The sequence below is a fragment of the Eschrichtius robustus genome, chromosome 20 (assembly GCF_028021215.1).
Source record: "Eschrichtius robustus isolate mEscRob2 chromosome 20, mEscRob2.pri, whole genome shotgun sequence".
Classification (NCBI taxonomy): Eukaryota; Metazoa; Chordata; class Mammalia; order Artiodactyla; family Eschrichtiidae; genus Eschrichtius; species Eschrichtius robustus.
In genome coordinates, this window is record NC_090843.1 from 21,599,109 (window position 1) to 21,625,764 (window position 26,656).

At 53.6% G+C, this 26,656-nt stretch overlaps 3 protein-coding genes across 8 annotated transcripts; 2 read left to right on the top strand and 1 right to left on the bottom strand.

Moving 5' to 3' along the window:
- The first annotated feature begins 6,894 nt into the window (after positions 1 to 6,894).
- Positions 6,895 to 11,374, top strand: LOC137754255 (coiled-coil domain-containing protein 200-like). 5 transcript variants are annotated; one of them, XM_068529782.1, is made up of 3 exons: positions 6,895 to 6,990; positions 8,124 to 8,439; positions 9,785 to 11,374. In XM_068529782.1, the coding sequence occupies exons 1-3, from the start codon at positions 6,895 to 6,897 to the stop codon at positions 9,931 to 9,933; spliced, it is 561 nt and encodes a 186-aa protein (XP_068385883.1). In that variant the 3' UTR covers positions 9,934 to 11,374. The 5 variants fall into 5 exon arrangements, 1 of the variants encoding a protein (XP_068385883.1); XR_011071782.1 differs by lacking the exon at positions 6,895 to 6,990 and adding an exon at positions 8,944 to 9,057 and having other exon boundaries at positions 8,307 to 8,439; positions 11,028 to 11,374; XR_011071783.1 differs by lacking the exon at positions 6,895 to 6,990 and adding an exon at positions 8,944 to 8,993 and having other exon boundaries at positions 8,307 to 8,439; positions 11,028 to 11,374.
- A 526-nt stretch (positions 11,375 to 11,900) lies between these two features.
- LOC137755541 (transmembrane protein 106A-like) lies at positions 11,901 to 15,922 on the bottom strand. Its single transcript, XM_068531751.1, has 6 exons — positions 15,879 to 15,922; positions 14,242 to 14,299; positions 14,001 to 14,141; positions 13,847 to 13,890; positions 13,277 to 13,330; positions 11,901 to 12,678 (listed from the first exon to the last, which is right to left on the bottom strand). The coding sequence occupies exons 1-6, from the start codon at positions 15,920 to 15,922 to the stop codon at positions 12,558 to 12,560; spliced, it is 462 nt and encodes a 153-aa protein (XP_068387852.1). The 3' UTR covers positions 11,901 to 12,557.
- A 3,222-nt stretch (positions 15,923 to 19,144) lies between these two features.
- Positions 19,145 to 21,074, top strand: ARL4D (ARF like GTPase 4D). 2 transcript variants are annotated; one of them, XM_068529780.1, is made up of 3 exons: positions 19,146 to 19,218; positions 19,455 to 19,547; positions 19,785 to 21,074. In XM_068529780.1, exon 3 carries the CDS (start codon positions 19,880 to 19,882, stop codon positions 20,480 to 20,482), a length of 603 nt encoding a protein of 200 aa, XP_068385881.1. In that variant the 5' UTR covers positions 19,146 to 19,218; positions 19,455 to 19,547; positions 19,785 to 19,879; the 3' UTR covers positions 20,483 to 21,074. The 2 variants fall into 2 exon arrangements, with proteins under 2 accessions (XP_068385880.1, XP_068385881.1); XM_068529779.1 differs by lacking the exon at positions 19,455 to 19,547 and having other exon boundaries at positions 19,145 to 19,218.
- The last annotated feature ends 5,582 nt before the right edge of the window (positions 21,075 to 26,656 follow it).

Sequence of the window (26,656 nt, forward strand, 5' to 3'; positions counted from 1 at the left end):
TTGCATGCCCCGCCCTTTCCGCGCGGGTAGGTGGAGCCGCGCGGGTTGATCGGCCCAGTCCTCGGCACCGCCTCTGCGCGCATGAGCGGAGGCTGGGCTGGGGCGGACCTCTTCTTTGGCACCAGCGCTCGCGTAAAGACAGAATTCAGGGGAATTGGGGTTGGGAGAATAGAGGAGGGCGTCTGTGGAATTGATGTGCAGCAGACTGGTCCGAGTACGAAAAACGTCATCTGGTCTTCACTGTGAAGACAATAGGGTCCCACGGGCTGGCTCTGTCCAGGCCGAAGACCCAGTCGAAGGCTGGGAGTCCAGGGGTGCCTGTCCGGTGTCGCCTGGCAGGGGCTGCAGAGAGAACTTGGGACCCGAGATCGCGCCCTGCGAGCACTGCTGCCCTGCTTGTCAGGACCCCCGCCCTGCCCCCGCTGCAGGCCACTAGGGCAAGCTCCTTCACCTCCAGAGCCTTAATTCCCCAGCTGAGAAGTGGAAACCTTAGTGCCTACCGTGTGGGGCTGAGGGAGTATAAAGGGAGCTAATGAGGCGACCTTGGTTTGGTAGTCTAGAATGTGGGCCCTAGGGTCCAACGAGGTTCCAGTGAAGGCGTCATGGCCGTGACACTGAAACAACTGAGCAGTTGCCTGTATTGCCTGTAACAACACAATAGGAAACATTTATTGTTTGGGCCGGGCTTTGCGCTAAGTGCTTTCCTTATATCAGACTTTCAAAGTTTACCTACAGATGGAGCGGTTGACACAGAGAGGGTGAGCAACTTTGCCCCAGACTACACAGCTAGTTAGCGGAAGAGGTCGGATCCATCCATGAAGAGCACGGGACCTAGAAGAGGGCACCAAAAGAAAGAGAAGTTGTTCTTGTGTGTCCCGCCCACGATGAGAGTAAGTGTCGCTGAGCCTGACACACAGGTCTGTCTGAAGAGAGACAGGAACGAAACGAGCCGTCTGGTGCAGCGGTTAAGGGCAGACACTGGGAACACCTAGTCTCTAACCCCTCTCTACCTGTTAATGATCATGTGACCTGGCGCGTGACTTGGCCTCCCCGCCTAACCGTGTGTCTTCGATGTAGCCACGTTACCTGTAAGTTGGAGATCAGGAGATGAGAAATTATTAGACATAATCTTAAGAATTACGAGACATGCCTGGAATATGGTATTCCTGTAAGTACCAAACATAAGGGAAAATATCGCAGGCAAGTCACTTCTCTGTAGCTTACCCTCTTCATCTAGAAAATGAGAACATTAACATATAGTCCTGTGCTTACTCTTTCCTCATTCACCTGGTTTTATTTTACTCCATAGCACATATCACCTGGCATCTTATACATGTATTTGTTTATTGCCTTCTAGCCTAATAGCATGTAAGCTCCAGGGCAGGGAACTTGGTCCGTTTTGTCCACATTTATCTCCTCAGTGTTTAGAATCGGGCCTGACACATACTAGACACACGAACACATGAATTTGATATTTCACTTCTTTTTTTTTTTTTTAACCTTCATACCATATTTTATTTATTTATTTATTTTTGGCCGTGTTGGGTCTTCGTTTCTGTGCGAGGGCTCTCTCCAGTTGCGGCGAGCGGGGGCCACTCTTCGTCGCGGTGCGCGGGCCTCTCACTGTCGCGGCCTCTCTTGTTGCGGAGCACAGGCTCCAGACGCGCAGGCTCGGTAGTTGTGGCTCACGGGCCCAGTTGCTCCGCGGCATGTGGGATCTTCCCAGACCAGGGCTCGAACCCGTGTCCCCTGCATTGGCAGGCAGACTCTCAACCACTGCGCCACCAGGGAAGCCCAACACATGAATTTGGCTGAACACGTGAATGTGTAAATATTAAATAATGCGATTTGCCCATACAGAAAGAGATTAGCAGACCTCCTGGCTTGTGGTAATTATTACGACCCTCACTGTGTCTCACTACATTTCTGCTTGCTTCCATGTTCATCAGGTCATCCTGTGCTCACCAATTTAGCTTCCTAGGTATTTTGATCTTTAGAATGAGGTACCTGGGATTGCAGACACGCCTGTTCTGTCATTGCAAAGGAGCATCTCCCTCTGTAAATTAACGACTTAGCATTCTAATTCACGCACCAGCTTCCTGTGAGTTTGGTTAACGTGAGTCAGTGCCCCTCAGCCAGCTCACATCCATGTGTACAGACCAAAGTGCCTATAAAAGTTCAGGCAACACCAGGACGTGGCTGGCTGGTGAGCCTTTGTCCAAGTGTCCTACAATCTCACCATGGACCCAGTTATCATTGCTGCCAGGGAGTTGGAAAGGATAAGCCAGAGACAGAGACTGGAAGAGCACAGATAGCCTTCTCAACCAGTGCCTGTTTCCCACAGCCTTGCCCAACCGTCATGTTATCTAACTTTTGCATAATATCCAATGTTATCTCTTACTATGAGCAAGGTTGTACAGCTTTTCATGTGCTTGAGATCCATTATTATTTTCTGTGAACTGCACGTTCCTACCCCCTGCCCGCCGTCTTTTGAACTGTTGATCTTTTTGTGTTTCCTTCTCTAACCTACTTCACATTTGTCCTAGTATCTGAGTTCAGGTATACATCTGACTTTATTTTGTCTGGATGGCTACCCAGTTGTCCCAATATCATATATGAAATAGTCCATCTTCTCATCAGTTTCAGATGCCAACTTTATCATATTAAAAAGTGTGTGTATACACACACACACATATATACATATATATATACACACACACACATATATATATATGTATGTGTATATATATATATATATATATATATATATGTATATATATATATATTGGACTTCTCTTTTTTTTAAAAAACCTTCTGATATCCTGTTTTTAAGAGTCTTGATTCAACTGATTCTCTGGTATCACACCTTAACTCTGTGCCTGTCACTGTGTGGGTCCTGGGATCACACAGGTGAACATGACCTTGTCCCCGTGGTCAGCAAGGGGCATCCGCCGTGTTCTTCCATTCCTCTCCTCTGGCTGCCACTCAACCACATCCACTGCTCTTTGCTGCCGGGGAAGCCTTGCACACTCAGATAAGGTCTGCCCACGCCAAGGCTGCCAACTCCAAGTGCTTCTACGTGTTCCATCCCTGGGCCTCAGAGGTCTGCTGGGTGCCCTGCCGGCTGGGGAGGACAGCCTCTTCAAGTCCAGGCCTCACTGTATCTGTTTTTCCTGGCCCTGCAGCAGCCCTGCCCTCACCTCAAGTTTTACCCTGACCTCTTGGACAGCTCCCTCAGGTTCTTTTCCTCACTTGTCAGCTTTCCCTAGTTGAAGAGACGGGGAGGGAGACACCGCTTTGTTTTCTCTGACCTCCTCTCCCTTCTCTCTGACCCCGCCCTCTCGCCCTCAATTCTCCCTTCTCCCGCCTTCTCCTTTTTCCCAGCCACAAAGCAAAAGCTTTCGCTTTTATGACTAGCAACAGAACTGGATCAGTCTGTCTGACTTTGCAGTCGGAAAGGGAGATCGTTTTCCCCAGCAACGTGATCAGGGGTGTGCGTGGACCAGCAGACCGTCGGCTCCTCGCCCCCCCTGCCCCCACCCCGAACGTGCCCGGGGTCCTGGCGCTACAACAGAAGAGTCTGTGTGCTGGAGAGCAAGTTTCCTGTCCAGCTAGACTGGATCCATCAAACTCAGTTAGACTCAACCAAGAACTGGGCTTTTCAAAACTTGCCTGCCATTACGGAGGCCAGCAAATCCCCACATTTTCTTTTTGGTCTTTCAACAGCCCCCAACAGAAGGCGTCACACTCCATAGTGATGCCTGATTTTGTCCATCCCAAGATGCCCATCTCTTTCGCACCTTTCCATCTCAGAAACCAGGATGCGTCTTACATTCGAGGCCCGGAGGAGAAAGCACTGTCGCTGTTTACATCGCAGCACGTCTTTCTTGGTGTCTTTTCGTCCTGTCTTTCTTAGGGCTAGGTAAAATAACGGTACCTCTCACAAAAGATGGCATCTTAAATTCGTGAACTACTACAATAATAAAAGCCTCTGTTTATTGAACCCGACGTGTGACATGGATTATTTCCTTCCATCATCACAACACCTCTAGGATGGAGGTATTATTACCCCTACCCTGCAGGGGAGGAAACTGATCAGGGTGGTAGAGCCGCTAGATCATATTCGCACGCCTGATCAATAACGCAGCCGGTATTTCATAAGGTCTACCCGGCCCACGCTGCTTCTAACTCTACTCGCTGTTCTTTCCACCACAAAAGATTCTGGGTCTTGTATAATAACAAGCTCTATTAAAAATGCAATGTGCAAGTGGCTACAATCAGTTAACAGCACGGGAAGTTCCCTGAGGGCTGATATGAGTTAAAATCCAAATTGACAGGGGGTGGAGTGGGCTACGGAGTAGAATCTAGAGCTGGAAGGAGTTCTGAGGTCAGAGGTGGGGTTGGGAGAGGCAGCGTGCACAGGGAAGGCATGAGAGGGGCTCAGAAAGGGAGATGAGAATGGGGAGGGCGCAGTCTCGGCAGATTTGCCCTGAAAAATCCCTCCTCTCGCGCAGGAGGACTGGCTCGGAGGGTTGGAAACAGTTCCCCAGATTCAGCCCAGCCCACCTCCCCCACCCTGAGGGTCTCCACAGCTGAGCCCTGTTCTTTCTAAGGTAGGAGGACAGTAAGAGGGAAATCGAGGGAGGGAGAGATACCAACAGGAACCCGCTTCCCCTTTTGCCCATTTAATGACTGAGACAGTCAAGTGCCTTTCCCTCTCTCTTTCTCTTAAAATGGGAACTCTCCACCTAAATATTTGCAGAATTCGTTTGGAGGAAGATACATGTGCTGTGAAAATAAATGTCCAGTGACAGGCCTCCATTTCATTTTTTGTATCTGGAGACCCTTGTGTATCTGTTGTTGCAAATGACATCCCTGGGTGCCAGGACGACGAGAAGGGAGTAGCACCTCTTTGAAAAGGGAAGAAAGAGATCTAGCAAGGCTCAGGTCCCACTGGCCCCTCAGCAGAGCTGGGGCACCCCTAGCAGCTGGCCACGGCCAGATGCCCACCGTGACGGCGGGCGCTTCCCAAGCATCCTATAGTGTCTTCCAACAACCTTCAGAGGAAAGGCTCAGAGACGCTGAGTGACCTGCCCAAGTTCCCCCAGGTAGTCGGTGACACAGGCAGGATTGAACCTGAGTCTGTTTGACTCCAGGGCCCTTAGATGACTCCACTAGACCGGCTGCCTGAATCGACAGACTCTCTGCTTGAGGTTCAAACTCTCTGTTCGAACCTGTTTTCAGGTTCAAGGGCTGCACCCTGCACCCTCCCTCCACCATCAACAGTGTTTGAGGCTGAGGCTGGGTTGAAGCCCCTTCTTCACCTGTACCCTTCCCTCGCTTCCAGTTGGACTCGGCCTCTGCTGTTTCTAGAAAAATTTATATCTTTGGGGAAAGACCAACAGTCTACCCAGTCCCTGCCCCCAGAAGCCCTCCTGGGCTTCAGGAAACGACCCCCTCCCCTGGCCACTCCACCTCCTGGACACCCGAGGAGTTCAAAATGAGTCCCCCCAGAATGTGCCACTTTGGCCTGGGGTTATTTGAGTTGAAGGCAATGGAGGCCCCCAAAGACACAGGAAGAGCTTTTTACCTCCCCCTCAACTGCCTAAAAGAATTTAGATAGGGGGCCTGGCTCACAGAGAGTTATTATCAGAGACAACTTTTACCTGAGAGACCCGTCTGCATAGCAGGGCAAACATCCCGTTACCAAACGTCTGCCCGGTGACTCACCCTTCTCTGCTTTGAAGCCCTAGGCCCTTATCGCATTCCTTAGCGGAGGCACATAAGCCTCCGCTGCCCTTGGGTCTCCTATCCTTAATGGGATCCCTGAACATATGTAATTATACTTGTTCTTCTCCTATTAGTCTGTCTGATGTCAGTTTGGTCATTAGACCAGCCAAAGAACCTAGAAGGCTAGAGGACGAATTTTTCCTCCCCAACAGGATGCAAATCAGGTAGGATAATAAATAATACCAACCTGTAGCTGAGCAATTTTATATTTCATTTCACATACTTCTCCTCATCCATTGACCCATGTGGTCCTGTGTGAACCCACCCCCCCCCCCCCCGCCCCGCCCCGCCCCGCCCCGGTGAGGAAGGTAACAAGGGCTACCCTTCTGGTTTTCCAGGCAAGGAAACTGAGGCCCAGAGAGGTAAGCTGAGTCCAGGGTCAGAGGAAGAGAGAGAGGGTAGGCTTGAGCCCAGCGTATTAAATCCCCAGAACCAGGGTACTTTCTAATAAGCCACTTTGCCTCCACAGAGCTCAGACCCCCGTGAGAGCTGGCTGGATCTCGTATTTTCTCTTTCTTTTTTTCTTTCGTGGCCGCACCACGCGGCACGCGGGCTCTTAGTTCCCCAACCGGGGATCGAACCTGTGCCCCCTGCAGTGGAAGCGCGGAGTCCTAACCACTGGACCACCAGGGAAGTCCCTGTATGTTCTTGAGTCAGCACAGCGGGGGAGACGGAGGACTGAGGGAGGAGGGAAGGGAGGGGTCAACAGAGGGCCGGATGAGGAGGCTGGAATCCTGGGAAGGGCAGGAGAAAGAAACCAGAGAGAAAAGCCAGACCGCTTGGGAATTGTCCCCGGGGTCCACAGAAACTCAAGGCTGAGGTGGAAAGGTGTCTTCTACCTGCCCAGGGCCCTGGAGAGAAAGGTACTTTACAGATGCTCTCTAGGAGGCTTGGGAAGAACACCGCCCTCCTTCCCAAGGCAGGCGGGGGGGTGGGGGTGGGGGGCTGCCCAGTTGCCCCGGTAGTGGCCTCATTGTGAGGTGGTTCTGGTCACAGGCCAGGGGGTTGAGGTGGGAGGAGACGGAAGTGGTGGGGGCAGTGGCAGCCTCCTGGGCTCTGCCTGCCCCCAGCCCCTGCCTGGGGCCTTCTGTCACCGCCACCACCATGGGCAGTGCGTACCACTGGGAGGCCCGTCGCCGGCAGATGGCTTTGGACCGGAGGAGGTGGCTGATGGCCCGGCAGCAGCAGCAGCAAGAGCAGGTGCATGAGAGGGGCCCCGTTCACCAGGGTCCTTCCGGGGACACGGAGGGGACGGGGAGGGAAGACGGACCCCAAGGAAGCCGTCTATTACCTGGTGAATGTTGTTTTGCTTGGGCTGGAGGAAAGCAAGGTCCTTCGATGTCTTGGATGGACCGTGTGTTTGTGTGTGTGTGTGTGTGTGTGTGTGTGTGTGTGTGTATTGGGGTGACTCAGCTTTGCTGTTGTACTAGGCTGAGGCCTCATGTGGGATTGAGGGGTCAGGCTCGGGAGGTTTTAAAGCTGCGCTGTCCAATAGGGTGGCCACCAGCCTGTGTGCTATATAGCCCTTGAGACGTGGCTAGTGAGACCGACGAACTGAATTTTAAACGTTACATACACTTAATTTATTTAAATATACTCTTTAAAACAAATTTTCATTTTACGTACTGGAACATTTTTAAGTATGTTCGGAACAACGTGGATATGCGAATCTACTTTTTCGACTGTAAATTATCTGAACTCTAAATATAGATCAAATATTTTAAACCAAAATGTAGTGTCTAAATCAAGATGTGCCGTTGAGTATAAAAGGCCCTCTGGGTTTTGAAGACTTAATACAAAAACAAAGACTATAAACTATCTCATTAATATTTTCATATTGGTTTTACGTTTTGGCTGTATTGGGTTGAATAAAATATATTATTACACTTAGTTGCACCTATTTCTTCTTACTTTGTTATGTGGCTAACAGCGCATTTTAAATTATATATGGCCCTCGTTATATTTCCATTGGACAGTGCTGTTTCAAAGCACGGGCAAGAGATTATTCTTTACCCTCTGGCACTGCAAACGGTTTTCAGTGCGCGCGCAGCTCCCAAGCTAGGAGGTAGAGTGGCCAGAGGCCGCTGTTTCCCGGGCAGGGGCTGTGCCGGGGGACACTGTTGCTATAGAAGCGGTCCTTGGGTGTGGGTGGGTGAGGGGAGAGAGCTCAGGCTCCAGCCTCAGCCTCCAACTCCAGGGAACAGAGACCCTCCAGCCACCTCCACCTCTGGATTCCCTTGCCTTGCTCCCCTCAGTGTCTCTGGCAGGGGGCGTGGGGTGGGTGACTGGGTAGGGAGGGAGGAGGATGCCACTTGCGGGGCGCTTCTTGACAGGAACTGAAGAAACTCCAAGAAGAGGAACGGCAATCTGAAAAAAAACCCCAGCCATCTCGGGAGTCGCCGCAGGAGTCGCAGCCACCGCCGGCGCCATCACAGTCGCCACCCGCGCAGCCGCAGCCGCAGCCGCAGCCTCCGCAGGTACCCGAGCGGCCGCCGCCGCCGCCGCCGCCGCCGCCGCCTCAGCCAAAGCCACAAAATGCCCAAGACCCTCTTACTCAGCGCACCTCCCGGTACATTCTCCAGGATTGCCAAAGGCCAGGCCCCCACAAGGACCGATTCCAAGGAGGGGTGATGAACCCTCAAGGTCCAGGTAAGTGAGATGCCCGGGAGCGAGCGGGAGACAGTGAGGAGAGAGCCCCTGGCTATAGCCCACAATCCACATCTGTCACCCCACCCTTTGACCCTCCCCGGCACCCTTCACCTTTACTTGGGGGGGGGGGGTCACTCTCTGAGCGGATTTGCACCAAGCGAGAGCTGCAGAGAAACCCGCTGACTTCCGCAGAGGGTGGCTCAGAAGTTGTCAGTCCCTTCTCCAGGGTGAGGGTGACAGACGGGGTCGGGTCGGCCAGAGGGTGGGATAGGAGGTGTGGGCTTAGCAACGGATATCCTGAGCCCTGGGGAAGGGGGGGGGGTCTGGAACAGGGAAGCACCGGTCGGCTTCCTAGTGGAGAATTCTCAGTGGGGGCTGGGACTTTGCCTTGCCCCAGCTAGGGGCCTTGGCCTGCCCCCAGACACGTGGTAAAGAGTCCAGCTGTGGCACGTGCCATCCTCAGGAACTGCCAGATGAGTAACGTGTGCTTCGTTTCGTCATCAGGTTTCAGGAAATCTAGCCCAGATACACACTCCAAGTACCCACGACTCACGGTGAGACGGCCTCAGAGTGTGAAAGGCAGCTAGAGCCTGGCTGCGTGTCTGAGCGTGCTTGCGTGTAAGTGCGGGTGGAGTCTAGAAAGGCTTCCTTGGCAGGAATCGGGAGAGGGGACTGAAGTTATTCAGTCACTTCTGGACGGCCCGTTCCTCCCTTCCACGCCCCCATAAAAATGTCTCTGTAGGCCCTGTTGCTCACCACTCAGTATAAGTGAAGGAGCTGACGATCTAGTTGGAAAGATAGGACAGGTGCCAGAGAAGCAAAATCAAGGGGCCGTTTGAAATGCTGATCGGGGGTAGAGCCAGCTGGAGCGGGAGGACGGTAAGACGTGAAGTCAGAGGTGGTGGTCTCCGTCAGGGGGTCTCCGATCACCACTCTCTGGGAGCACGACTCACATCTCTGAGCCTCAGCTGCCCCACCCGTAAAATGAGACTGATAATACCGCCTCCTCAACAGAGGTGGCACGAGGACTGAATTAAAAGGGAAAGCATCCAAAGCACTTAGCTTACAGCCTGGCTCACTGTGGCCCGTCAAACCCAGGAAGACTCTTTTTTGAGAGTCTTGAGAATTACATAAAACAGGATAAGCTTTGGAAAGAAGCTTTTCTTTCCTGACTCAGGTGCACGGGATGGGAGAACCCGATCCTGGCCCTTTAAGAGGAGGCCGGGGCTGCTACATTTCACTTCCATTACTCTGGCTTCAGAGGGCCTAAGACAATGTTCTGAAACCAGCAGGCCCGGGAGCTGCTAACTAACCCGTTTTGCCTCCTGTCTCTCCCTCTTCTCAGTCAACGAATTACATCCAGCAGTGGTGATTCAGAGACAGACACCCCACCCCCGCCCCAAGACCCCACTGGCCATCAGCAAACATCAGATGAGCAGCCCCACCTTCTTACCTCCCAGCAACATCTCCACTTCAAAAGCCAACCCCTCCTGATCCACTCTGGCGGGGGAGGCTAGCTGGGAATAACACGTGATCTCTTCCCGGAAAGAATCAAGACCCTGGCTGGGCTCCCTGAGGCCGAGATGAGGGGGAGGGGGCAGGAAGACCCACGAAGAGGATGGAGACGGTGCGAGAAGAAAGTGGAGGGCGATTCCATGCTTCTCCAGGCAAAGCCAATGGGAGAACTTGGCCTTGGGCCCCCCCCCAGGTCTACAGCTCCACCACTGGCCCTTATTTAGCAGCGATAGGCCTGCTGGGGGCTCAGGTTTGTGACTCTCACTGGAGCCACCAGCCCGTCCTCCTGGCCGACGCTTATTGAGATGCATCTGGGGAAGCGGGGGTTGCGTCACACCAGAGCGGACCTGGGACCTGGGGCAGCATCAGGGAGAAGTGGCAGGCAGGGGCCTCCCCCAAGTCCGGTGTCACGCCTGGTCCACTGTGGGCGCTCCGCTGTTGAACGGTCGATGGTTGGAAGGGATGGAGAGAAAGAACTCAGAGGAAAGGAGGACTGTAGCCTCAGGCACGGGACACCGGACCTTGGGAAGAGGGCGACTCGCCCCCGCAAATCCACAGGCCTCTTCCTCCCTGGGTCTCAGCCTTTCCATGTAGCAGAGACAACCGAGAGGCTCTGGAGGCCCCAGGCAGCCCCCTCACCACTTCCTGAAACTGACACCTGGGGTCCCCCAGCCCCGCTCCCTCTTCCACTCTTGACTGGTCAGGGGGGAGCCTGGGTCCTTTCACTGCTGCAGCATCGCCTTTGGGTGAGACTGAAGGCGCCTCTCAGCGCAGCGTTTCCTGAGAGGAGCAGTTGGGGGAGGCGAAGGAGCGGGGGCGCACAGAACGGGAGCGTGAACGTTGGGAGGGACTCAGAGATACACAACGAGGGAAAGGGAGAGGGCGAGCTCCCGGGAGCAGTCTCCCAGAAGGCACGGAGGCAGGGCGTGTTCCCGCGGGGCTCAGGGACCGGGGAAGAGACCCTGAGGCCCACTCGGATATTAAGAAACAGGCTGTGAGATGGGGAGCGTCCACCAGCTCCCTTCCCACTCACAGGAGCCTTTTATTTTCCTTTCTTAAACACCGTTAAGCAGAGTTTATTGACTCCAATGTAAGTCCATTACATTTGGCGAACTCCACCCAGCGTGAGCTCCAGCCTGGCCCTCGCGGACTTCCGGGCTCTTACCAGCGCCACCTCGACGCGACGCCAGTTACCCAGGCGTGGAAGCGCGCAGACAGCACCAACTCCTTCCTTCCCCTCATCCCCCCGGCCGGCTCCTCACCCGGTTCTGGCCCCACGTCCCCTTCTCCGGTCCTTCCTACTGCAAACTCAGCTTTCCCTGCTACTCAAGCTCACCTCTCTGCCTGTCTGAGTGATGGAAACCGTAACCGCCTTTAGTGAGCAAACACAATTCCTGCTCGCCTAAAGAACCCGGGGGGTAGGGGGTGGGGGTGGGGTTGCCTGGGGCTTCGCGTCGTCTGAGTGACAGCAAAGAGGGGACGGCCTAGACCAGTCCCGACGGATACGCAGCTCCGGACTGTCAGCGCCCGAAGGAGAGCACAGGCCTCTGGGAGCAGAGGGTGCCCTGGGGCTAGGCTGGGGGTGCAGCGGAACCCAGCAGTTTGGCTTCACCTCTGCAGGTTTCCAGCGGGAGAGCAGCTGCACCCACCGTTTGACCTGCCTGTGTCCACTCACATGGGCTCAGGCTTGTGGCCTCCTTCGATAAAAACCTTTTAAAATGACTCTGGCTTTGTCTCTGTTTTTCCTGTGCAGGCCCAGGGGGTGCCCGGTGCCTCCCTTCCTTCCCCTCCCCTCCTACTTTGCTTCCTGCTATGAAGAGAATAATAAAACTGCTTTCTGGAGAGGAGAAGCTTTAGCTGCAGAACAGCTCTGACTTCCTGGGGACCCAGACAGTCTTGAACCAGGAAGGCTGCAGGGCCAAAGGGCCTTGGCCAATCTTGCTGTCAGATGGGTGGGGCGGGGGGGGGGGGACGACGACGACGACGACAAGTTACCAGGCGAGAAGCAGGCCATCACCATCACTCTGTCACACGACCAAAGCAGGGCGGCCTAGGAGAGCACCTACGGTTCCCTAAAAGGCCCTGGGGACAACACTGGCTGTCCCCCACGTCACTTCCTCATTACCAGGTGGAGAACTTGGAAAGGATCCATGTATTAAAAGCCAGACAAAATGAAAGCTTTCTCCACATTCAGGCAGGAGGAAGGTCTTCCCTGGACGAGCTGGGCAACCAAGGTGCTCAGCACAGAAAGTGTGGGGGCCCCTCCATGCCTCTGAGGCAGCTCTGAGGAAATGTCAGGTCAGACTTTCCTCAGGACCAAGGGGAATATCTGGTGCTGGCCTCGAGAAGAACCAGGCTTCCGTTCCTGTGGAAATCAGAGAGGGTGTGAGGCTGTCTGTGTGTGTGTGTGTGTGTGTGTGTGTGTGTGTGTATGAAGTTAACGTCCACAGAAAGCTTCCTCTGCTGGGGGTGAACAGGGGGAGGGTATGATAAAGCAGGGCTTTTCCTCTGGCAAAGTCACTCTCGTCCTGTTGGGTGCCACGGAGTGGTGGGAGATACAGACCAGGCCGGCAGGTGCCCGGAGCTCGACGACAGCAGACAGGTCACGGCGGGCGAGGGACCAGCAAGTGGGGCTTGGATGTGTTTCCCCGGCAGTCCACATATTCGTAGCTCTGGAAGACCAGCTGCTCTGAATGGCTCAGGTAGGAACAGGTCAGGGTGCCCCTGGAGAGGAAACAGGGCTTTGTTTTTTTTTTTTTTTTCCTTCCAAAAAAAAACACAAACCAGTTTTATTCTGAAGATTACAGAACTTGAGCCTTGACCCCACCCAGCTTCCACTTCCACCGATCTAAGGATCTGCAGTTGGGGCAGGAGTGAGACGAGGAAGTAGGGAGGGGAGGGGAGAGACCTGGCGGCGGCAGTAAGATGGCGGCTGAAGTGCTCATGCCACCCGAGGTCTGGGCTTCACCGTCTTTACTCCTCCACACCACAAGGGTCTGGGAGGAAGAGGAAAGCCCCGGCCCTGCTCTGCTCTCTGGGGAGGGCTGGCTTCCTCAGACCAAACCCGGCCCTTCCTGCTGCTCCCCACTCCGCCCGCCCGCCGGCCGAAGCACCTGGGCCAGCTGCCCCGCCCCCGCCCAGGGTTCCGGGCAGATCTGCGGCTGTCACGTCAGTAGCTCACAAGCAAGGTGGGCCTTAGGGGAGGGGCTGGACCTGCTACGGCCAAGAGCCGACACAGACTCACGGGATTCGCTGCGATGACTCTCCTCCCACGGGGGGGCAGAAATGGGAGAGGGGTACCGGGGCTCCAGGCCCTACTTACTGGATGTGCAGAAGCACGTGGTGGACTTTGATTTTCAGCCAGGTACAGATCTTGCTGAGAGAGACAGAGACAGAGAGAGAGAGAGAACCCGGGCCCACGTTTCACACACTGAGCAGCCTGTCAGACAGCTCGGAGGAGACCTGCAGTCTCAGCCCCCCCTTGCCTCCTCTCCAGCAGGGGCCCCACAGGCCACCCCCACCCCTTCCCTCTCCCTCTGCCCAAGGTGAGCCTGTCGCCCCTGCTGCAATATCACGCCTCCAACCCCCACTGGTTTGGCCCAGGCACGGGCTGGCCTCTCCCTTAGTAGGAAACGGGTGAGTCGGGCTGACGAGCCCGAGGTCATATATCGTAAGCATTAACCAGATTCTAGCCTGGCTCTCATTCCAGTCCAGGTCCAAACAGGCAGAGGCTGGGGACCCTCAATGCCTGGACGTTGCAGTCTTGGCCACAAGAGTGCAGGCCACACGCTGACTGCAGGGCTGGCTAAGCAATCAGAACATCTGGTGGGAATTCAAACCGGGTTCCCAGCCGGGAAAGAGGCTAAGGGAGAAGGGATCAAGGGCTACTCACTATGTGTTCTCGTCCCATATCCTGTTGGCCACCGTATACAACATCTGTCAACCAAACGGGTGTAGGGTTAGCCCCGGCTCCAGCCACCCCATTCCTCCCGCCACCCGCGTCCACACGCAGCCGTGGGCAGGGCTGGCCAGCAAGAGGGAGTCACCTGCTCACTGGCCAAAGGGCCGATGCGGAGGAGAAGGCGGTTGGAGACCTGCCCCACCACGAGGGACAGGTGCAGAACCTCAATGGTCAGCTGGGTCACAGCCACGGGGTAGTAGTTGTTATTGGAGATGCTCAAGATATTCTGGGGAGGGAGACAGGGAAAGGAAGGGGCTAGGGTAGCACCGTCCTTGGCAAGAAGGAGTCAAACGGTTTCAAAACCCCGCAGCCTGATTGAGCCCCACCCCCAACATGGGCCTCAGCCGCTCGGGCCCCAGGGCCAGGAGCCCCTCCGAGGGGCTCCTAATGGCGAGGGGTCACCTTTAACTGAGACAGTAAGCTTAAGACGTTAAGACATTAAGACATTAAGCTAAGACGTTCAGCTTAAGACATTAAGACATCAAAATCCAGTCTCGCCCTGCAAGGCTCTCTCTCTTCAGTCCTGCCCACCCAGGGAGTCTCAGGCACACCACCCCGACTGCGCCCAGGGACACCTGTCCCTGTGTGGATCTGTCTCCTAAGACACCAAAACATGGCTGTGACTGCCTCTTCATGAATTTCTCTGCCCTGCCGCCTCCTCCTGCCTCAGCAATCGTGGCATCAGCTTTTAGGCCCTCAGTAAAGGCATGGGAAATATGACTGAAATTAGATTTTCTGCTCAAATAATGTTCATTTATGCCTGATCTCACCTCCACACACACACACACACACACACACACACACACAACTTGAAAAGAGGACTTCCCTGGCGGCGCAGTGGTTAAGAATCCGCCAATGCAGGGGACACGGGTTCGAGCCCTGGTCCGGGAAGATCCCATATGCCGCGGAGCAACTAAGCCTGTGTGCCACAACTACTGAGGCCGCGTGCCACAACTACTGAAGCCTTCGCGCCTAGAGCCCATGCGCTGCAACATGAGAAGCCACCACAATGAGAAGCCCGCGCACTGCAACAAAGAGTAGCTCCCGCTCACTCGCTGCAACTACAGAAAGCCCACGTGCAGCAACGAAGACCCAACACAGCCAAAAATAAATAATAAATACATTTACAAAACTCGAGGAGAGCGGATCTTCCATTCCCAACCTCAAACTGTAGGAAAGGTCCTGTCTGAAAGGAAGACTGCAGGGGAATTCCCTGGTGGTCAGTGGTTCGGACTCAGCGCTTTCACTGCCGATGGTGAGGGTTCAATCCCTGGTGGGGGAACTAAGATCCCACAAGCCGTGAATCGTGGCCAGAAAAAAAAAAACCTCCAGAAGGAGGCAAAGGGGTGAAGTGTACAACTTCACTCCTCCACTTTTCTTTAGGACGCAGGCAGTGACAGACACGTCCACCAGAGGGCAGCATCTGCCACTTTCCAGCCCTTGCCTTGGCCCTGGGTGGTTTTGGGTGAGTTGACTCTGAAAGGGCCCCTGGCATGGGAAAAGGGTACCTAAAGGCCCCTTTCCCACATTTTTTCTTTTCACACTCATTCTAAGTAGTAGGCTGTGTTTCCTCCATTTGATTCTTGAGGAAGCAAAGCTGGGATTTGAAATACGGGTCTTTGTGATTCCCAGGCCGAAGCCGTTCCTGGGCATCCACTCCCCCAGCCCATCCCTACTCCTGCAGACTCCTCTCCTCCCTTCATTTGTGCACTCAGACAGGTACTTGGTTGGGATGCTGTGGAGACAAGGATGTCCTCAGCTGCTTTCTAGGTGAGCTCCATCCATCCTGTACCCTCCCCTACTCTAGAGCATGGGCTGTCCTGGGGAAAGGGACTTGGAATCATCTAAGTCCCTAGTTACATGCTGAGGAAACTGAGGCTCCCGGGGGAAAGTGGCTTTTCCAAGCCAGTCTACTTGGGAGGACAGGACTCATGATGACTCTCAGCCCAGGGTTTCAGCCCACCAGGCCTTGAGGGGGGGCTCTCTCTCCAGTGTCATCTGTCCCATGGCCTCTGTTTTTCTCCTCCAAGAAATTCCTCTTCCCCAATAAAGGCTGAGGGTTGAGTACTGCCCAGACCTTGCCTAGAAGTGCAGGGTTTTACAGGCATCTCTGCCAACCCCCAAGGACCCCAGACCAGGAAACTCCCAGCTAAGGCTGGATGCTTGGTTCCCATACTCAGGGAACCCCCTTGAGTACATTTAATCATTCCATCATGCAGTCATGAATCATGCAAGATTTCCTGATTGCCTACTGTGTGGCAGGCACGGTGCTGGGCACTGCAGAGCTGTGGATGAGAAGAACCAACTCCTGGGCTCAGCATTTAGTCTGGTGGGGAGATAGCTCTGAGGAAAAATAATCATTCAGCAGCTGCAATCTGACCCAGGTCAGGGAGCCAATGGGAGGAAGCAGGTAGGTCCCAGCTAGTTTATCCTTCTGTCTGGAATGCTTACTTGACTCTTTGCCACTTAAACCTTGGCTTTAATGTCACAATGGAAAGGCCTTCATGAGCAATCTCCCTCCCCCAGGTAAAGCAGCTCTCTCCCCAGTCACTCTCTAGCACATTTCCGTGTTTTATTTTCCTTGATGGCATGTATCACCACCTGACATTAACCTCTTTAGCCATTCCCTGTCTCTCCCCACTCCTCATTATAATGTCCACTCCACAAGGGCAGGTCCTAAGCCATTTCACTCAGGCCTTCAACCTAGCAGGCACTCCATAAATGAATGCTCAAAGCAAGAATGTTCCAGTGTTCTCCGTAGGGAATCCTCCAATGCACTAGGTCCTGGGCTGTGATCTTGTGGAGAGAAAGGGCTGCAGAAGTGAGGCTGCCAGGAAACAAAATGGTCATTAATGGAGGAAGGCTCCCTGGGCCCCAGGCTGGGTGTGGAGGTGGGGTTCCCATTTAAAGGAGACTGGATTGGGGTAGGCCCACAGCCTGGTGCTGCCCTGACAAACTGGGCCCCTTCCTTCACCCTCACCTTGTCCCACCTCCTCCTTCCCATCTGTTCATCAACACCTTTCCTGGCAAAGGCAAAAAATGAAGGGTGGGGAGATTGCCAGTTTCATCTCCCTTATCAGGTGATCAAGTGACAATTTCCCTCTTGGGTGTGAGGCCCAGGAGATGTAGGAGAAATGTTAAAGAAATTTCAAAGACTGTGGAAGAAACACAAAACAATGTGCGTCTGTTTTCAGTTTCCATGTGTTCTCCGTTTCTCTGTTTTTGGTTTCACAGCCATTGTAGCATGTGATCAAAGCCAAGTTTGGCCAGTTTCTAGCTGGGTGACCTTGGACAAGTTACTTACCCTTTCTGGCTTTGGTGTCTTCTTTTTGGAATAACTATACTTACTACATGGTTTGAGTTGTGTATTAAAAAAAGGAAAAGTGTTGGGAATTCCCTGGCAGTCCAGTGGTTAGGACTCTGTGCTTTTACTGCAAGCGCGTGGGTTCTGTCCCTGGTCATAGAACTAATATCTCGCAAGCCGCGAGGCACAGCCAAAAATAAAAATTAAAAAAAAAAAAAAAAAAGAAGGTAAAGTATGCAAAGTCCCTTGACCACAGCTTAGCATGCATTGGCCACTCAATGAGCTAGTGGTTCCCAACCTCTCGGCTTGCTCTGACATCCCCTCTCCTAACTCAGTTCCACCCTTGTGCCTTAGCTCCTGCTGCATTCTGCCACCCCCCAACACGGGGTGTAACGAACTAATTACCTAAGGTTTTGATCTCTTCAGGGATTTGGGGAAGCTCCCTGCATTGCTGGGGAAAACCAGGTGGCTGGTTTTGTTGCGGGGAGGGGATGAGGAGGGTGCAAGGCAGGCTGGTGCTAAACAGATGGGAAGCTAGTGGGCAGGAAGGGCTAGACCCTCCTGTCTGGCAATGGCTTCCTCCCCTACCCCCCCTCCCCTTTACAATTCCCCTCATAGACAGCCTTTTAAAAAGGTAACACTGAATTATATAATAAATGCAAGCATCCAGCTTCCTTGTAAAAATGGAAAGAGTAGAGTTAACATTTCATTCTCCTTTGAACCCCTTCCCCACCTTCAGTTTTACCTTCCTCCCTGCAGGTAATCACTGTTACCCTTTGGTCACACTGCCCGTTTGTGACATCTCCTCCTCTTCAGTGCTGCCCAGACTGTATCAGGCTGTAATGACTGGGGAGATGCCACTCAGTCCTGTCCACCTCCCAACCAATCCTACGCAGGACTGATTAACTTCTGGAAACCTTTCCAGAAGCTTCTAGTTGACATGTTCTCTCCCTCCTCTGAAGTCCTATAAGTGCTTATCTCACGATTTACAAAGTCCCACTGTTCCCTGTCAGTGGCTAGTCTTGTCTCTCTCACTAGAGTAGAAGCTGTTGGAGGCCAGGCCCCGTGGTCTGCTCATCCTCTATGTCTCCACAGTCTCTTTGGCTCATGCAGAGCAGACAGTATTAATGAGGTCAGTAAACACCCTGTGAAGTGAAGGATTCTGTCTTTATCGATTTGAACAAGGGAGGCCCTCGGGGGTCTGCTGCTGGCGGGTGCTCTGACCAACAACGGGGGGGGACTTCTGCTGAGAATCGCCCTGACGGGAGAGATTGGATAGGTAAGTGGTGAGGGGCCAAGGCACTGGATTCAGACACATCCTTGCTCAGCCACTTACTAGTTATATGTGACCCTAGACAAGTCATTGAGCCCTTCAGAGCTTTCTTCACCTATATAATGCAGACGACACCAGTCCCTACCTCACGGGCTGTTACGAAGATCAATAGGGGTAATGGCTTTAGGCTGTTTTACGGGGTTCCATGTTCACACAGGTTAAAACATTGAATTAGGAAGGATAAAGGAGGAAGACTTGTCAGCATCTCTCGAGTGGACCCGGCGAAGGGAGCGTATACGTGGGGTGGATATCTCTGCCTGGGTGAGGGGGACGTGGTGGTATTGAGAGTATTACGCTCTTCACCTCTCCTCCCTGGTCAAACGCTGCCACGCGTGTTCCTTTTGCCCCTCCCACCTTCCATCCCGGATTTATCCCGAGTTTAATTCCAAATATTAGATTATGGTAGAAAAGATCAAATAAAACGGTCACCAATGGATCAGACGTCCATCACAGTGTGGCCCGGGTTCTAGTCCGCTGATCTCCACGCCCCGCCCCGCCCCGCCTCGCTGCCGCAGGGCCGCTGATTGGCCCGCGCCACGTGACGTCACACGCGGGTTTTAAGGCAGAGTGCCACGGGCCGCCCCGCAGTGCCAGCGGGCTGGAGGCCGGCGAGGAGCCTCGCGGGGCTGGCCCGGAGGGGAGCGGGGAGAGCGCGGCTGTCGGAAGGTAAAGGGGCTGTTCAGGCCAAGCCGAGGCGATCCGGGTGCGGGGCCTGGGGAGCTGGAGTTGGCGATCGCAGGAAGGCGGGCAGTAGAGTGTCGCGGGGCAGTGGGGAGGGTGTCTCTGTGTAAGGAGGGGTGTGTCAACCGCCTAGGGATGTGGAAGGCGGGTGGGAGTGGGCCGCACTCTCTGGTCTCAGCGCCCATACCCTGATTCTTAATTTGGGCCCTCTGCCCCCCCAGGTGCACGTTTCCCCGAGGATTCTCTCCTGGGGAACGGGTCGCGGTGCCTGCTACCTCGCCACAAGCGCGGAAGCTGACTGTCCGGCGATCGAGGTCTCTCCCCCCAACCTCAGTGTCCCGGGACCTGGGGGTTTCTCTAGGTCTCATCGCCCTTGTCAGGGCCCGCAGGGAGGGGGGAGAGCCTCTGTTATACCTGCAGCTGCTTTAAAAAAAAAAAAAAGGAATTAAAAAAATGAGCAGCTGATTTAGGAAATGATCAAGAAGTTGCAAATTTCATGTTTATTATTAAACATCTCCTCCTCTTTTCTCCCATGACCTTTCCCTGTTCAGATAACCCAGCTGTGGTCTCCAGAGCCTGCAGTTTCAAGGCCTCCTCCCTGCCTCTCCTGTGAGCCCCAGGACCTGCACCTTAGCCAGCGTTCATCATGGGGAACCACTTGACAGAGATGGCGCCCACCGCCTCCTTCTTGCCTCACTTCCAGGCCCTGCACGTTGTGGTCATTGGGCTGGACTCGGCTGGAAAGACCTCCCTTCTTTACCGCCTCAAGTTCAAAGAGTTTGTCCAGAGCATCCCCACCAAAGGCTTCAACACCGAGAAGATCCGGGTGCCCCTGGGGGGGTCCCGTGGCATCACCTTCCAAGTGTGGGACGTGGGGGGGCAGGAGAAGCTTCGACCACTGTGGCGCTCCTACACACGCCGGACAGACGGGCTGGTGTTTGTGGTGGATGCTGCTGAGGCTGAGCGGCTGGAGGAGGCCAAGGTGGAGCTACACCGGATCAGCCGGGCCTCGGACAACCAGGGCGTGCCTGTCCTGGTGCTGGCCAACAAGCAGGATCAGCCTGGGGCACTGAGCGCAGCCGAGGTGGAGAAGAGGCTGGCAGTCCGCGAGCTGGCTGCGGCCCCACTCACCCACGTGCAGGGCTGCAGTGCTGTGGACGGGCTGGGCCTGCAGCCAGGCCTGGAGCGCCTGTATGAGATGATCCTCAAGAGAAAGAAGGCTGCCCGGACAGGCAAGAAGAGACGGTGACCTGAGGCTGCCCCCTCCTCACCAGTAGGGGTCTGCACACTTGGACAGCCAAGTGGAGCCTGTGGCCCCTCACTTAGCCCCAGGGTGCAAGGACCTGTTCACCTCAATGAAGGACCAAGGAGGACACCGGGGGTCCTGTTTTGGGGCAGCACTGGGGTGGGCGATGGGAGATGGGATGTCTTCTCACATCTCTCCCTCATCCTCACTTCTGGAGAAGTGGAGGCTGCAGGACTGTGGAGGCTTAAATGTAAACTGACTCTACCTCGACGCTGTTTCCTGTTTTTCTTCTCTGGCTTTTTGATTAGATGTGTTTGGGGGTGAAGGAGAGTTTCTTGGAGGATGCATTTGGAATAAAGGAGAACTAGCTCTTGCCCCTCCCCCCAACTGAGGGGTCTCCCCCCGGTTGCTTTTCTAGGGGTGCCAGTCGTAATAGTCAATATTTTTCTCTTTGTATGAAAGTGCCAAGAACTCCTCCCCACCTTTGTAGACTCACAACCATTTTTATAAGCCACGTGTGTCCTCTGTATTATTATTAACTATTTTTTAGCATTTGCCTATAAGTTATTAAAGACTGATGACGTTGTAGCTCTAACCTTGGTCTGGCATTTTCCTGTCCTTACCTAGCCTCAGGGTTAGTCCAAGATTTCTATATGGGCAGGCAGGGGTGGGGAGGAGGGACTTATCTTGAAGCTGAATTTGCAAAGCAAGCTATTTTCTAAAAAATTAGATTGTGTGTTTATGGGCTGGTGGGGATTATAGAGAGTTGAAATAACCCCATGCTATTGCCTGATCTCTGCCAGGGTTTTTTGGGTCCCTTCTTTCTTCCACTTTCCTCCCCTCCCCTCCTCCTCTGGCTCTGACTTGCCCCCGATCCCAGCTGGTCCTTGCAGATTTAACTTCAAGTTTTGCTGGTGTGAGCTGCTCCTAGGTCCTTGCCCTTGGGGACACCTCTTAGGTCTATGTAGGTAGGTCTGCCCCGTCCGCAACACTCAGGTGGTTAGTCTGATTTCCTCTCCCAACCCCAATACACAGCTTGGGGGATGTGGAGAGAATGGAAAGTAATTTCCTCCTGGCCTTAAGCCACCTCTGTGTGCTCAGTCCTGCTGACTGTAGCTCACTGGCAGCAGTGGCAGTGATGGGTGCTGGGGAGGCCTGAGCTGGATTGAACCAGCCAGGCACCTGTGACTAAGCCATGAGTCGTCCAGCTCTGAGAATGGTAGCTATTCCCAAGAGAGGGGAAGTCTAGTAGCTGTTTGAGCCTGGTGTGAGTGAGGACGGCTGGATATCCACATAGACCACCAATGTTAGCATTGATCGTAAGAATAAAATGCTAGTGTCGTGAGAGCCTGAATACCCCTGCCCAGACTTTCAGGGCCACGCCTACCTCACCAGCATGAGGGCCAGCTGTGTCTGAGGACAATTAGATCTTCCTAATCTGAGTGGGAGTCGTAAGTAAAAACCAAGCACAATTCTTTCCAGCCCCCCAGTCCCTTGCCCACCCTTTGTGCAAACATGGGATCCCCAGAGCATTTTCAGAGTCCCTGCTCCAGAATCAGATGAAAGGACCTGGGGAGGGAGGGGAGGTGCTGGCAACCGCATCCTGGGGGAGCCTTCCTAAGGAACTCGTTTCTTCCTAGCCAGCTGGCAGAAGCTGAGTTTGCTGAGTCTGGGCCAGGTCAGATTGGCTAACACCCATGCACGCCCCTTCTCCCGGCCCTCAAGGTGGCTGGCAGGACGGGGGTGGATGTGCATCCATCCGGAAGGGTGCCCAAGTCTGCGTCAGTGCTGGGGCGTGCTCAACAGAGCTGCTGGGCTGGTTCTGCTGGGGACACGTGCTACCTGGCCGCCCTCTACCCACACCTGTGACTCATCTCTCCCAGTCCTCAGGGTAGAGTCCTCTTCTGCAGCCCAGGAACAGGCTGGGGAGGACCTGGCTGGAAGGACCCTAGGTCTTGCTGGGAGATCTTTCTTCCCCATTCCACCCCAGTTTTGCTCTCTTGTCTCAAAATCTCCAAGGACACGTTCTCTCCATTTTTGGTCACCTGGGGGACTGAGGTCTCTGGATTTGGGGGACTATGTATGCAGAGGTGCTCCCCCATCCCTAGCAGAGAGGCATTCATGGTGCCAGCTCTATGGTTCTGCAATCAGCCTCCCTCCCTATCTTATTAGAACTGTTTTCTGCTCCCCTCTTCTCCCCCAACCTCTCTCCAGCCCTGGGTGGGGGCCATGGTCCACAGGAGACCTGTGAATGTCCTGGCTCTTCCCCACACCCCTGTGCCCTGACCCCCTGGGGGGTGGAGGAAGGGGCGTGCTGGCGGCAAGTGAGATGGAGAAGCCAGTTGCTCTGAAGGGTTGTGGGGAGAGGGGAGCACGGGGGCATTCTGATTAGAAAGCTACATTCTGGCTGGGTAAGGGTCCGGAGCTTTGTAATAATCCTCCTGCCTTAGTCCATCAAAGGGATGGAGGGCTGGGAGGGAGGGGACCACCTCAGGGGTTCTGCGTGTTGAACTCTGGGCCAGTTGCTTGGGACGGGGGTGGGATCAGGACTGCAGGTAGGTTGTGGTTTCTTTGTCTCAGCTTCTTTATTTAGGAGAATTTCTTTGAGACCCTGAGGTGGGTGCTGAGGAAGAAGAGGCTCCTTAAGGGCTGAGGGTGTCTAGGGGCTAAGAGTGGGGGCAGGGGCTGGTTGCCTGTGAGGTGAAGTTGAAGGAAACCAGTGGTCCCGGAGTTGGGGCTCCCTTCTGAGCTGCACCCCCCAGTCACCCCCACCCAGCCACCACCCCCCACACCCCCCTCCCCGCCCCAGCCACCTTTTCTTCTTGCACAGTTTGGATGGTAAAATCCAGATGGAGTGCACTTTTCCTGGGTGCCCTGTGCTTCCTCAAAGCCCTCATGAGGGCAAAGATGGCAGTGGTTCCTCACCTTCCCATGCCCCCTCCAGTCCTCCCACGCTGCATGTGCTCAAGGAGGAGAAACAGTAGCAAAAAGGGAGGAAAGAAGTCCCTAAGGGGGCAGCGACTTGCCTGAGGACACGGCTACTTAGTGGTGCGTCCAGATCCTTCCTCCCAGGCCAGCTCTTTGGACTCCCTTGGGCAGACAACAGGAGGTTGGAGACAGGGAGCAAGTCCAGGACCTCAGAGCTCTGACCTCCCCCTCCTTCCCTCCCTCCCTGCCTTGATTAGATTAGGGACCAGCTTTCCACTCCCCCACTCCCCTTCCTGAGGCACGCGGGGGCTTTATCTTCAAAGCCCAGCAGGGCTCTGGCCTCAAATCTGGCCAGAAGTCCCCACCCTCCTTTCACACTGACCATGTGTCATACCAAGTCTTTCTGGAGATGGACACCTCCACCAGGGCCTGGGAAGCACTGAGTTCCGCTGAAGCTCTAGGAGCACACAGGACAGCCTGTTCTCCAACATGGGCATTTTCTGAACGGAGGCCAGTGGGAGGGGAGGGAGCAAAGGCAGTAAGGAAAGCCCAGGCCAGCACAGGGCTGTAAGGAATGGGCAGTCTGTAGCCACACATCATTTCCAAGACCATCTGCAGGACCACGGCTGGGGAGTTTGTGGGTGGGTGTCATGGAACCTCTTCCTCTGGCTAAGACAGAGGAGGGTGTTTGTTCTTCCCTCCTTCCTTTAAAAATTGTTTTTAAAAACAGTTCCCCCCTTCCTCACTTGATTATAAAAGTAATAGGTCTTTGTTGTAAAAGAAACTTAGAAACTTAGAAAATGGAGAGCCCCATAGTCTAAACTTCAGAGCTAGCTAAACATTGTGAACAGGTTTTTACATATAATCTTTCAGATATTTTTTCTCTGCATATATTAAAAAAAGTATATATATATGTATATATATATATGAATGACACATGGGGTTATCTCAGGCATATCGTGTACAGTTTTACTTTTTTCATTTATATCTTGGGCATAATTCAATGTCAGGACATATGGATTTTCTCATTCTTTTTGATGACTACATGAGATTCCATTGTATGAATGGACCCTCGTTTATTAATTAAATCCACAGCATGTCCCCAGCAATGAACTTCCTTGTACATATTTCTTTGTACACTGGGGGGAGATTTCCTGTAATATGATTCCTAGAAGTGTAATTGTTGTGTCAAAGGGTACACTTATTTTTAATTTTTCTAGATAGTGCCAAAGTGTGTGTGTGTGTGTGTGTGTGTGTGTGTGTGTATAGAGAGTGGGTTTGGGTGTGTGTGTTGGGGGGAATTTAATTCAGCCTCCTCATCCTCCATCCTCAAGTTCCAAGGCCTCTTCAGGCCGAAAGGTGTGTGTGTGGGTCGGGTGCGGGAGTAGACATCACAGTGCTCCTGCTTTATGGCAGGTAAGAAAAAAAAATCACCAGCGATACGGTAGAGGATTTTCAGGCCTGGGGATTGAGCCCCACCCAGGGCTGCCTGGTTGATGGCGGAGGTGGGCAGATGGTGAGGACTCCCTAAGCACCCAGCTTCTCACAGATGGCAGGAGGAGTGGGCGAAACAGCTCCTGAAATAAATCCCCGGGACTTGGCTCAGGGAGGGAGTGCGGCTGAGATTAGGAGCGTAGGCTGTGAAGGGAACGTGGAGAACAGATCTGAGCCTGAAGGAGGGCGGCTGGGGACCTGGACCTCCCCCACTCCCCTAGTGGGGACCCCCACCAGCCACTAGAGCTCATGGACTCCTGGAACAGGAAGCAGAGGCGTGAAGTATCATATCCCTCGGCCACTCTGGGTTGTTTGGGGCTCCATCTCCGTTGAGTTCATTCAGGCCTCTGGGCTAATCCTGGGTCTATGCCCCTCCTGGGTGGATCGGGATGGTGGGGAGTGAGGCAGGCAGGAGAGTGTATCTCTTTAGTACCTCCCATCCCCGCCTATTAAATCTGGTGGAGATTGGTGGAGGAGGGTGGGGCTGACAGCTGGCTTTTAAAGATTGCTGAAACTGAGGTTTTGCGATTTTGATTGTGTTTGTTTTTGTAAGATCACTCACTGCTTTCCATTCCAGATGCTGACCCTTCTCCTTTGGGAGAGAGAAGGCAGAAGTGCTTGCTCATTCCCTGGAACGCTCCCAGTCTATAATGGGGGAGGAACAGAGCCACCACTCTGGCCAGGCAGCACCGCAGAAAGTAACCTCAGAGTAAGACGTGGCCCTGCCACCAACTTCTGTGACCTTGACCAAGCCCTTCCTTGTCCCCTGGCCTCAGTTTACCCATCTGTAAAGTGAGGGGGTTGAGTACACAATATCAGATCTTTTCTGGTTCACTTTCCATGGTCCTCAGTACAAGGTGGGTGTGGGGAACTCCTTAATGATCTTTCTCCCTTCATCTTACCACTCCCTGAAATTACCTTGTTTTGTTTTCAAGTTTGTTTACTGTCTGCATTCATTTCCACGTTGTGCAGGACAGCCTTCATCCATTTTGCACACCACTCTATCCCCAGGGCAGTGGTGGGTACACAGTAGGTGATCATCTCATATCTATGGAATGTAGGGTGTCCACTCAAGGATTGGAGGGTTGGGGTGTCACCGCAGTGAAGAAGTGGTTTTAGTCTATAAATGCTGACAGCACTCAGGAAAGAAACTACCAAATAAGGTTGGAGAGTTTACCTGGGAAGGCTTCCTGGAGGAGGTGGGGAAAAGAAGCAGATTAAGGAACTGGAATTAAGTATTCTGATTAACTAGGGACTTGGAGGACCATGGGCTTGGAAGTATTTTCTTGGCCCTACCTACTGCTCAGGAGGAAAGATCTGAGGTTGAGGTTTAATAGACACAGCTTCCTTCCTCCCTTCCCAGTAATTAGTTGCCTGGCCTGGGTTGCTCCCTGGAGTCTGTTCACCCCTCCCCTCTCCCAGCTCCTCCCAAGGTCGCCCCAGGATGGTCAAACTGTATCTAGATTCCCATTCTCTGCCTCCCACCCCAGAGGAGCTGAGTGTATAGCAGGTGTTGGGGAAGGGACTCCCAAGGTCTGGACTTGTGCTATCCCATCTGGCAGCCACCAGCCACACGTGGCCACTGAACCAGAGAAATGTAACCGAACTGAACTGGGACATGCCGTAAGTGTGAAATACACAACAGATTTTGAAGTCTTAGTATGAAAAAAGAATGTAAACATCTCATGAATACTTTTTAATATAGATGTGTTGAATTTTTGGATATATTGAGTTAAATAAAATGCTTCATTAAAA

What these genes read in the sequence shown, in the direction of transcription:
- ARL4D (XM_068529779.1), top strand. Translation starts at nt 19,880, where the DNA reads ATGGGGAACCACTTGACAGAGATGGCGCCCACCGCCTCCTTCTTGCCT.
- LOC137755541 (XM_068531751.1), bottom strand. Translation starts at nt 15,922, where the DNA reads ATGGGACAGATGACACTGGAGAGAGAGCCCCCCCTCAAGGCCTG. An exon ending in ATATGGGACGAGAACACATA is followed by an intron (nt 13,331 to 13,846) that starts GTGAGTAGCCCT and finishes TGTCTCTCTCAG; the next exon opens with CAAGATCTGTACCTGGCTGA. An exon ending in CACGTGCTTCTGCACATCCA is followed by an intron (nt 12,679 to 13,276) that starts GTAAGTAGGGCC and finishes TTTCCTCTCCAG; the next exon opens with GGGCACCCTGACCTGTTCCT.
- LOC137754255 (XM_068529782.1), top strand. Translation starts at nt 6,895, where the DNA reads ATGGGCAGTGCGTACCACTGGGAGGCCCGTCGCCGGCAGATGGCTTTG. An exon ending in AGCAGCAGCAGCAAGAGCAG is followed by an intron (nt 6,991 to 8,123) that starts GTGCATGAGAGG and finishes GCTTCTTGACAG; the next exon opens with GAACTGAAGAAACTCCAAGA. An exon ending in GATGAACCCTCAAGGTCCAG is followed by an intron (nt 8,440 to 9,784) that starts GTAAGTGAGATG and finishes CCCTCTTCTCAG; the next exon opens with TCAACGAATTACATCCAGCA.